General features: G+C 37.3%; 1 protein-coding gene across 14 annotated transcripts in view; it reads left to right on the forward strand.

Moving 5' to 3' along the window:
- Window positions 1-12,120, forward strand: part of DIAPH3 (diaphanous related formin 3) — a 560,663-nt gene that overhangs the window by 211,855 nt on the left and 336,688 nt on the right. For all 14 annotated transcript variants that reach the window (XM_086328449.1, XM_086328451.1, XM_086328462.1 and 11 more), the window contains 2 exons: window positions 1,608-1,898; window positions 2,655-2,769. In XM_086328449.1, coding sequence (XP_086184575.1) covers window positions 1,608-1,898; window positions 2,655-2,769 — 406 coding nt within the window. The remainder of the gene's footprint in view (window positions 1-1,607; window positions 1,899-2,654; window positions 2,770-12,120) is intronic.

The following is a 12,120-nucleotide window of genomic DNA, read 5'->3' on the forward strand; positions in this document are numbered from 1 at the left end:
TTTTCCTGGTCCAGGCTAGTATAAATTTAGACTTTCCTTTAATTTTTCCTAATTGAAGCATTTCTTGTAAATCTATGCTAGAAAATTTTAGTTTATAGAAAACATATTCACTGTGTTTGAATATGTTGTTGCTGCATATGATTTTATATAAAATGGGAATATATTTACATTTTGAAACAGATTAAATCAAGCGGTCTCCTATGTTGTTTTAGATTGTGTACAGTGATAACCTCTGTTTATGTCTATCAGAAGAAAGCCTGTTATTAGAGACTTGACATTGACCACATACTCAGTTTTGAAGAACAAATGACAAATCCTTTCTTTGGATTAGTTTGTATTTCTCATGGAATATTTGCATTTGTCTTAATATATTTCTCTTTGATCAAAGCTGTGCTGATTATAAAGGTTATGAATAAAATGTGTTCTGTTATCCATGATTTCATTCCTTGTGTCACTTAACAGCCAAGCACTGTTAGACGCTGGGCACAGACTGGGGGCACGGTGATAATAGTGTCTGGCCTCAGCAGTGACATTCTCAATCACACTCATCAAAGTCTAGAGCAGAAAGGCAGCTATACCTTTGTTTTAAGACATTAATTGTTAACTATAAATGCCTATTGAATGTGAGTACGATGTACATACATCCTTAACGTTCAAAGGGCTGTGGTATCCATTATCACAGCAACCCAGCCCAACACTAAAGTGATTCTTTCTTTATATGTAATGTTTTTGATAAGGCATGTTTTTTGATTGTGGTCTCAATTTCTCTTAAATACTTTTTCTTTTTTTTTTTTTTTTTTTGCTGATTTTGGATGTTGATTTCAGGCCTTTGTGCATAATCTACTTTCCATAATTTTACCATAAAATTTTTAAATGATTTATTAATACTTATATAGCTATATGGCTTAGAGTTGAAGTTAGTTTCAGGAAATCATCATCACAAAAATTATTTATCAACTCCTATCACCTTCATGGTAGTAAAAATGCATCTATTTTTATTAAGCAACAGAAGCATAAGGATAGAAGTGCCTGGTAACCAGGTCGTGTCTTGCTTTTGCAGGTCTTACTAAGAATCTTAGTTAATTTTTCCTCAAGGGCAATGTGGCAATATTATTTCCCTCTCTTTTTCTGGATCTTATTTTTTTTTTTTAATTTTTACTAACTTAAATGCTGGTGTCCCACAGAATTCTGTATATAAACCTTTCCTCATGCTCCGTCCTCTGGGTGAACTTACCTGCACAAATGGCTTCTTCAGTTGTCCTCTTGAGACTGCTGACTTGCAGATCTTTTAGACCCGGGTCACTATTCGCCTCTTGGACATTTCCACCCACATGACCATAACTACCTTAAAATGGGGAGTAATCTTTCTGGCAGTTACATTTTTAAGAAAACAAAAGCTATAATAATACTCTTAAATTGGGAAAAAAATTTGTTGAAATTTTGTTTGTAGGTTAAACCACATGGCATTACTGAAATTCAGTTGTTTTTGGTTTCAAACAAAATTTTTGAGAAACTTTTGGTTTCAAACAAAATTTTTGAGAAACGTATGCTTGAACCTGCCTTGTAGAGAGCTCTTTGTCATGGTTCTTATTGTTTTTCCCCTGTAGTTTGGTGCCTTGCCACCCGGTACCTGTTTGCCTCCTTCAGATGGAAACGGAACCGGCCCTCCAGCCCTGCCCCCACCGCCGCCCCCGCCGCCCCCGCCGCCCCCACCGCCGCTCCCACCCCCGCTCCCGGGGCTGCCCTTACCGCTTGGCGGAGGGCCTGTGCCCCCGCCCCCTCCGCTTGGACTTCTCACTGGACAGACCGCTCCACCTCCACAGATCCTGCCTTTTGGGTTAAAACCAAAGAAAGAATTTAAACTGGAAACCAGCATGAGAAGATTAAATTGGTTAAAGGTATAACAGAAACAAGTAGAGAAATAATACTATTTCTTAGATTAAAGCTTAAATTTGTATTTACTGGTATATAATTTCCTATGGGAACCTTATGCAAAATGGTATTAAATAAACAGGAATTCTTTTAAGAAAAGTGTTGAGTTTAAAGCCCTTTACTGTTGACTGAAGCTTTCTAGTTTATAAATTGTGTAGGAGTCTATGATAATTGACTGGGATTTGGTTTATAATCAAATGCATACATAACATTTAAATACATACATTACATAATTTAATATTATCATGATTATACCATGTATTTTGAAATGTTTTAAAAAATACAGAAAAGTTAGTATTCTTAGGAACTTTTTTATGTTGGTAGCTATTGCAAAAATTATTACTTGCTGGCTAAGGTGGATATTTAGTAGAGACACAGGAATTCAGAATCCTGCAGAAAGATGGTTTCACGGATCACATAAACTGAGCATTGTTAAAGATTAGGAGAAGTATAACTGAGAAAGAACAAACTTCATTGCATTCAGCTTCAGTCCCCAACTATTTGAGAGTGGAACCTTTTTTTTTTTAATCATTTTCCCTAATAACACCTTAACTTTCTACAGAACTTGTATTTCATTGAATACACTTTGTAAAAAATATTATGGAGATTACTCCATAAATATCTGCTGGCAGCTCTGGGATACTGGGTGTGTAGATGGTGACTGGGTAGGAAACAGATGATACACTCAACCGTTTGTGAATCTGTCTTCTCTCTGACTGCAGATCAGACCTCAGGAAATGACTGAAGACTGTTTCTGGGTAAAAGCAAATGAAAATAAGTATGAAAGTGTGGATTTGCTTTGTAAACTTGAGAATACGTTTTGTTGCCAACCAAAAGGTAAGTTTAATACCTTGCTTATTTGTTACTTTTAGTATTTTAATATTGCAACTCTTTAGATGCTTTCAATAGTATTATTTGTATCCTATAAATGATGTTTTTACATTAATAATGGATAAATGAAGTTAGTTTTTTTATGTAGAGGATCAACCAAGCAATTTTTAAAATGCAAATGATTAATACCAGAGTTAAAAAATTTCTACACGATACCTTCTTTGAAGATATTCTCAGTTAGACTTTCATAAAGGAGGATATTTTCAGAGAAAATTTTGATATGAAAATTCCCTCTGCTGCTAAGTCGCTTCAGTCGTGTCTAACTCTTCGCTACCCCATGGACTGCTGCCTACCAGGCTTCTCCATCCATGGGATTCTCCAGGCAAGAACACTGGAGTGGGTTGCCATTTCCTTCTCCAGTGCATGAAAGTGGAAAGTGAAAGTGAAGTCGCTCAGTCGTGTCTGACTCTTCGCGACCCCATGGACTGCAGCCTACCAGGCTCCTCCATCCATGGGATTTTCTGGGCAACAGTACTGGAGTGGGGTGCCATTGCCTTCTCCCGAAAATTCCCTCTAGTCAATGAGAAATAGAAAAACAAAATCAAAGTGTGAGTCTTCCTCTAGTCATAATTTTCCCACTCTTTAATGTTGCAGTGACTACCATGTAATTAATTAGTATGGCTCATATGGGATAGAAATTATCAGATTTATAGATTATCTTGAAAGGTAGCTTGAAATAGAGTCTGTGAGTAGATTATATCATCTTTTCATTATGAACAATGAAATTCATTTTCAAGAGCTACCCACAGATAGCTTTTACCTATGCACTGTGAATTTTCTCTTTTTAACAATTATATTTAGGAATTACTCTTGTCTGAAATTTGATTTTGTTATGGGCCTACCATTTATGTTTCAGGGTTGATACTCACATATACTGTTTATTTCATTTTTGAGTAATACCTTCTAGATTTGTAGTACAAACCCTTCACATCAGGCATTATCTTTTATTTTTCAGAAAGGAACCTTTTAACAGACTTATGCCACTTATATCCCTGAGCTCATCAAACAGAGAGGTGGTAGGGAGAGATTGCATTGGACAGAGCTGGGAATGCCTTGTGTAGACTGAAGTGCTGACTTCTTAAAGTGCCTGCTGCACGCTAGGTACCATGCCAGAGGCTTTATGTATCTGATTTAACTTGATCATCACAGCAACCAAGGGGTGCTGGCAGATACCAAAAACATCATTTGCATTCCTTTGAAATGCTTTCTAAATTAAAATTGGAAACTGTTTCTAAAAAATAATATGTTAGAAACTCTAACAGGTTAATTGTAAATTAGATTTCTAGAATTTGTTTTAAATCCAAAGCCTTTATCAGATATTTTGAAACACCATTTTTCCTGACTAAAATAGTAAAAATAATATATTTTGATCTTTGAAAAGCAGGGGAATTTCTTAGTAAGCTAACCCTAGTAAAACTTGTGAAGTAAGCAGATCTTAATTTTACCTTTTGATTATGGAGAATCAAAATTTTCTTTAAAAAAGATTAGTGCACTCTTCAGGCAATCAAGGAAAATGTATGGCAGTTAAAATGTGTATTTGCATGTAAAACACTTCAGAATTTCAGATTTCATAATCTGGAATTGATTAGTTTTCCCTTTGCTTTTCTTGTAGGTGGAAAGGGTGATATCTAAAAGCTGTTTAAGTAATACTGCCATCCAGCTACTCTTTTTTTTCCTCTCTGTACTCTGATTACTTTCTTAATTAATGAGGCTCAAAAGGGAAACTTGTTAGCATGCCTTCAATTTAGCTGTAGTGTAGCCTTAAATGAAATAATTGGACCTTTAAAAAATTCTTAAGTCATCTAACTTTAGCCTTATGATTTAAGGTTGAAAAAAATAGACATTAGCTCAATCTAATATCAGTTGTAAAGGTTAAGGTGAGGAAATGATGATCCTTTTTTGAATATTCCATATTTCAGTATCTTTCTGACTCTGTGTGTATCCCCAGTGCCCCAAATCTCTCTTCAGTTTGACTTAGAGGCTGGCAGAGGTCTACGACATCTTTTCTTTCAACTCAAATGCAGCTTCCTCTTTTCTGTGACATTATATAAATGATCATTGGAAAAATGAGGAAGCCCACGGTCATAATGCTGGGCAATGCCAACATCTTACAATGCCAACAGGAGGCAAGCTGTGAGGGCGACTGTTTTTTTGGTCAGGATTTTAAAGAATAATTCCTAGAAAGCATTAGTTGAGGAGCCTTAAGTGTGCTTTTTGGCCTGATTAGTATTTTATTAGAAAAGATCATTTGTTACTGCTTTCAGGACAGGACTTTGTGTAGATATAGGAAAGACAAGAAAGGAAGGCAAGACCAAGGTGCCTGGAGAACTTAGACAAGACACAGGGGTGTTGGATAGGTTGCTCCTTGTTCCTTTATTCATGGCCTGGCTGCAACTTTTGCCTGTTTCCCATGATGCCAAACTTTTCTTTGAATCAGTTTTGTCATTTCTGCAGAATTCAGAATGGAAATGCAGTTGCTCTCCCCTCTCTAGCAGGCAGGGGGCGATAGAGGCATGAACATGGGTTGATTGATTGTTAGCTTGCATCACAGTTTGGCAGGAAGGACACAGGATTCAGATTACTGAAAAATTAACGGATTTTTAGAGAAAAGGTGTGTTTTGCTTGTTTTTTTTTTTTAAACTTGTAGTACCTCTTTGGACTAAGAACCAAGGCTCTTTCTCTGATTACAAAGGTGAATGTTCCATTCCAGGCATTTTAAATGGTAGACACCAGTCTTTGTGCATTTGAAATTGGCAGAAAGGAAAAAGAAAAAAAACAAAAACAAAAACAAAACAGAACTGAAGCCAGTAATTTAAAAAGAACCTTGGAATTCTCCCTCATGTTCTTTATTTTTTTTTTGTTACCAAGTATGGTTCTTTGTCTTATAATGCTTTAGGTTTATGAGGCATTTAGGTTAAGATAACTGGGTTTCAGAGGGCTCATACCCAGAAAAGGAAGAGGAACTAATCATTCCTGTTGAGCACTTGTGCTATACCAGCCCTGAACTGGGTCTTCTTCATGTGACCTTGTTTAATCTTTACTGCATCTCTTCTGAGGTTTTTCTCTTGGTCTGCTGATTGAAACAATTGTAACCACACAGTACCACCCTGCCCCATCAACTCACAGATGGAGCAAGATGTTCTTGAGAGAGTTGAGCCTTTCCTCTTAACTCATGTTGCTCTTTATTATTTTTCTTCTCTTTTTTCCAGTTAGATTTTACTTATTTTGCTTTTTAAACTAATCTCCTTCCTATGACTTTTATACCATTGCTTCAATAGGAACGTGTTTTGTGTCATAAGGAGTACAGAAACTCCTAAGTCCTTTCCTATGAAATCAATATTTTTTTCTGATTCAGTTATATCATTTTCTTTTTTATACTTTATTTCCCTTGTAAGTATCTCACTTTAGTTTTCTTGGTTCTCTCCATCCTAAACTTTTGAGATGAATCTTAGTTTTCTATAGTTTAGATTCTTTTGAAAATAACATGTTGGCATTTTTCCTAATCATATATTTTTTTTTTTTCATCTGCCTCATTAATTTCTCCTGCTTTTTCTCTATCCTGTTTATCTACAGTTGTTCACCTCAAGTATTTACAGGGGACATATCGTATGTGAAGACTTGTGTTTGGCACGGGGGACACTGTGGTGAGGAGGTAGACTTGGCCCTAGGATCACACGGCCTTGTGGCCTCGGTGCTGTGCACTCAAGTTCGCAGCTGAAGTGTAACAACCAGGAGTGAGATAACCAGTGCTCATCTTGATTATAGAAAAGACGACTATGTTTTACTGTTTCAGGCTTCTGCTAAGACTTAACAAGGTTATGAAAGAGCATTGTTTATATATCTCTCAGAAATTTAATCACAATATTCATATACTGAACATTTGGCATCATCAAAATAATGCTAATGACCTGTGTATTTTTTACCAGATTGGAAGCATCTGGTGGTTAATTTTTACAGGCTGTTGGCAAATGGATTAACGTATACTAACAGGTTATTGGTGTTGGATTTATCAAGTAAAATTAATATTAATTACGTTCATTATTCACAAACTGTTAACTTAATAGGGATTAAAGGGCTTTCTGAAAGTATATGAATAGTCTAATTCGTTTAGACTGATTAATTATGAAAATGTGATTCCACAATTGTTAGCTTTCTGAAGTAATCACATTTTATAACAGGTGTGTCCTCTTTGCCAGATAGAGTCAATAAACTGGTTTATAAATAATTTCTCAACTGAACAGTTATGGCATATGGAAACAGTTAATGGATTATGTACTTAAAAACAAATCAAGCTTAGATTTCTGACATCATAGTTCAGTGGACAAAGTATTGAGGTAGAGAGTGATAAACCATGGATTATCCCAGTGACTTGGCTGTGTTCAGGATGTGTCTTTGTGTTTGAAACACAGTTTATTACTCTGTACAAGCCAAAGTGTATAAAAATCCTGAACTACCTCCGAAGCCTGCATTAAGATGAACAATATAATTTCTAACAGAGAAATATGGTTCTTGAGGGCATGTTAATATAGAAATGATGCCAAAATGAACATATCTTCAATATCTTGCAGATTTCTGAAGACATTTGACAAACACTAATTTAGGAAGATTGGGGAGGAAGTTTGTGGAGAATTAAATATTTTTCTAGGGATCTATTTTGGTTTTTGTCTGTGTGACTGAATCTGAAAACAACTTTAAGGAAATTATGAGGTAGGTCAGGAATGTCATGCTTGTTTCACCATTAGGGAGTATCTCATTGTTACCAATTGTATTCTCTGTTGTATTGCAAAAGAAACCAGAATTTATTCTGAAAGCTTTAGTGAGGTAAACCTAGAGAGAGAGGGTATAGAAAGGGGTTGTTTAGGTTAGAGCTACAGGCAATTTTCAGGTCCACAGAATGCGTCAGTCACGTGCTTAGTTACCCAGCATACCTTTGGCATGTTGTGATAGAAGCTTTAAAAGTCCCTGTAAGTAGACATGTTTTCTTATATACTGTGGTGATGCTGTAAACAGAAAGGGAGGAGGGTTGGATTTGCTTATATAGTATTGGGGAGTGTGTGCCCATAAACGCGGCTTTTTCCCCCCTTTCCTTTTTTCTCTGTTTTGTTTCTTCTTCCATCAGAGAACGGAATGGTATCAGGGCATTGGATTCGACTAGAGTCATTTGACTAGCAGTAGATTGGGCAGTGCCGTCTCCTGTTTTACAAGTAATTCATCTTGGTATTTTATTTCTGGTAGCAGTTTTCTGTGGTGCACCTTAACAGAATTGTAAATTTGTTACATTCTGTCATCATCTGTTAGGATTTTTTCTCTTAGGATTTCTCGTCCATTTCCTGCATCTTCTGCCTTCTTCCTCATTTACACTGGCATCTCTTGTTACCGTCTGATTACTCAATGTACACTTTGCAATTGCCTTGTCTGCAGTATGTTCTATTGCTCAGGATTCCCACATAATTAGTGCACAGTATTATTCTCCAGAAAATAAAAACGAGGCTCTTCCTTCTGAGTGTGTTATTTTAATCTAAAGCAATATTTTGTAAATCTGGCCATTCACCACTTCCCCTCTTCTCTGCTCTTTCCTGCCCCTTCTCATCCCTGGGCCCACCTCCACACACACCACTTGCCAGGCTTTGAAGACCGAGACTCATGTGGAGTTAGCACTGTACCTGATCCATCTCTGGAGCACAGGCAGGGAGTGGGCTCGTGGTAGGAGAGTCATAGGAGATGGGTGCTCCTTGCTGAATTCCAAGCTATAGGAATTCGATAAGAAACAGTGTATTAAGTTTATTTGTAAGAGGAAAAAAAAAAAAAGAAAATTTCTCATGGAGATAACTTTATTATAATTATGTAACCTTGAATTTTCTAAGTTAGATTTGGATTATGTATTTGTGTGTTTAGTTAAGCTGGGTGTTCCCCCCGCTGCCCTTCATTTGGGCATATACTTCAGGTCATTTGGGCATATACTTTCAAACTTTGAACATATTCTATGTATAGAATAAGCTTTCATGAATGTCATGGCATCTGAGGAGAATGCTAGTTTAGAGACCTTTGTTTATCACAGGTCTGACTTGTCCAAGTGCATGTCTGTGCCTTAAAAGAGTGGATATTTCAAAGTTAGACATGCTGTATCCCAGGAGTTCTTAACTTGGAGTCTATGAACTTTGATAAGAAAAATAAAAGTAACATCATTACTTTCACTAACCTCTAATCAATATTTAGTTTTTCCTTCAGTTATAAACAATAAACAGAGCAGAAGCTATTCCATTTCTATCTGTAATGGAATACATTACATTATGTAATGTATTTGTGTGTACTTTGCATCTTGCGTGGGTGCATTCACTCTGTCACATCCGACTCTTTGTGACCCCATGGATTGAAGCCTGTGAGGCTCCTCTGTCCATGGGATTCTCCTGAGAAGAATACTGCAGTGGGTAGCCATTTCCTCCTCCAGGGCATTTCCTAATCCTGATATCGAACCTGTGTTTCCTGTACCTCCTGCATTGTAGGCAGATTCTCTACTGCCAAGCCATCGGGGAAGTCCGTGTACTTTTATATCACGTGAGAATTGTTTCAGGTACATTGAAATATCACTGAAACTCATCACTACTTCAACATTAGCATATAAATTTTTAGACTGTCAGCTAGACTTTGTTACTTAAGACTTGAATAAAAAATATTATTTTGTCAGTTGGGTTCTCCTGGAAACAAATGCTGAGATGTTGAAGTACAGGAGGGATTTTTAAGAGTTAAGCAGTGGGTAATGGATGTGAAGGGTAAAAGATGGTGAGAGCAGGACTGGGCAGGAAGAACCAGGACTGTCCTGCAAATCTGAGAAGTTCTCAGCCCTGGAGCCCAGGATGCGTGTTGGGGCGGGACGGGGGGGTGGTCCCGGATTGGAGCCTGCTGGCCGGCCTGGGCACTCCTGCCACACTCGGGCCTTGGCTGGGGCTCCAGCTGTGGAGGGGCCGGGAGGGCTCGTGGCTCGTAGCCTGTGAGCTCAGGGTGCTCTTTCTGTAGCTGACTGGAAAGTTCTTTTCTGAAGGGAGATCTGAGCATCCCATCTCCATGGTTGTCAGATGTGTGACTGGTCCACAAACTGGCATTCAGTGTGTTTTAATAACTGCATTTGAGAACAGTTTACTCCCTTAGAACTAGTATGTACTTTTTATGCATTTAAAATCAAGAGAAGGGGTCTACCTCTCTGATCGCAGTACGGGTCCGTGCCCGCAGATGTTGCAGGCCCTACTGTACAGGTGAGACTGAGGTCGGGCCTGCCCTCACCTGCCACCTCTTCACATGTACGTGGCTTTTGGGCTTGCTTGTTTTGTAATTGAAGGGCCCAGTGTGTTATTTGTAATGAGATATTTCATCCAACTTAGAGTAATTTTTATGATGGTTCCAACATCTGGACATCCATTTATTAAATAATGCATTTGTTAATACAAACATGTATCAAATGTGGAACAAATATAAAACTTACTCCCTAATTAGACAATAAGAAAGCAACAATATTAATAATGTGTCCTTTTTAAAAGTAATGTTTATTTCATTTATGTCATTTTATTTGCTCCCCAAAGCAATCCTGTGAAGCACCCCAGGTAAATGTTCCATACATTTTATCTTTAAGAAAAAGTTGTGCTCTTCAAGTGAAGTTCAGCTAAAAGGAGCTGCCACTCTGAATGGAATACAGATCTGAGTGTAAAGTCATTGCTCCTTCTTCTATGCCATGCTGCTTCTCTGATTAAAAGAAATCCTATTATGTTTTATTTAAAGTGCTCTTCTTTGATTTAAAATAATTTTCCTCTCATCTCCTGCCACCTTACCACTGCCCCACAGCAGTTCATCCTCATCCCACGATTTATATTAAAGGCTTTAAAAACCTGCCGTTTTTTATTAAGACCATCTTTCATCATTCAGTACCTTTTTTCACTTCTGTAAGTATTTGAGCTGTAAATACTAACATCACGCTGTGGAGTGTGTGGAAGAAGTGAGAGACTGGAGTTCAGCTACAAGTGTGTGACCCCAGCCGTTACAGCTGTAGGTCTTTCCTCTCTAAAATGTAGGAGATAAGATCCAGCTCATAAGGTTATTTTGAGGATTGTATAATGAATATTTTCGGACATCTTTTGCAATGCCCAGTTCATTGTAGTTGCTCAAGAAATATTAGCTGAACTTAAATTCTGAGAACGCAGGCTCATCTTTACTTGCCTTGTTTTGTGTATCATCTCTGAATCTTCTACAATAGTAACAAGTTAAATGACCTCCCTTCACCTTGACCTCACTTTCCAGTGAAGCTTTCTAAACTGCTCTGTTAATGGACCTCTGGTAGTAGTTACGTATGAAGACTTCTAGAATACCAGTCGGTATATCTTGTTTCTTTCATTTTTGTATACATCTTCAACTGTCAAATACTTTATTAAGATTCTGTGGAGAAGGATCTGTTGAATCAATGTAAAGACCTTTATTTCCCTATTTTTAAAAATTTTTCTGTATTTTTTTTCTTTCAGTTTTTGAGTGATTAATGGAGCTGGTGCCCGACGATGTATAATTTTAATAACTGAAAATTTTAACTTTGGTTTTCTTGGTGTGGTTCTGTTTTAGATTATTGAGCTGATGAAAATGATCTTGGAAAGCTCATTCAGTTCTTTATAAAACCTTACTGGATCTTGTTAGTAATTCATTATGCTTGATGGTTATTTATAGTTTCAGCCTAATGAGGGTGATATGAATGGCTTAATGTCTTTATGGAACTGGGATGCGTTAAGGTCCCAGTCCCCAACCTTGTTGGCACCAGGGATCAATTTTGTGGAAAACAGTTTTTCCGTGGACCAGATTTATTAGATTTATTGTGCACTTTATTTCTGACCTAATGCCACCACTGATCTGACAGGAGGTACTCGTCTACAGCCCGGAGGTTGGAGACCCCTCTTTAAGGCAAAAGGAGCCTTTAGTTGATAGGCAAATCAGAGTGCCAAGTAGAGCTTTTGGCCTAAATCCCTGCAGGGTTTGCAGGAAAGATGAGAACTGTTCATTTTCTTAGTTTCATAGAGCGCTAGCAGAAGGTCCAGAGGAGTGATCATTTCTCAAGAACAGGCTCCTCCTCTTCTTCTTTTCCAGCTCTGTGATGTAACCTAAAGAAATTATTTAGGTCAATTGTATAACACTGTCTTTTATACATATCATTTAGCCTAACTCTTATTTCCTAAACAGGTGACAAATTGAAGAAATACATAAAGAAATGTCTTTAGAATGTAATTGAAAATGGCTATTGTATTTCTTCTTCTCCAATAGCCTGTCTAG

The sequence above is a fragment of the Bos grunniens genome, chromosome 12 (genome assembly GCF_055505025.1).
Source record: "Bos grunniens cultivar Pamir isolate PY7600 chromosome 12, Bosgru_T2T1.0, whole genome shotgun sequence".
NCBI lineage: Eukaryota > Metazoa > Chordata > Mammalia > Artiodactyla > Bovidae > Bos > Bos grunniens.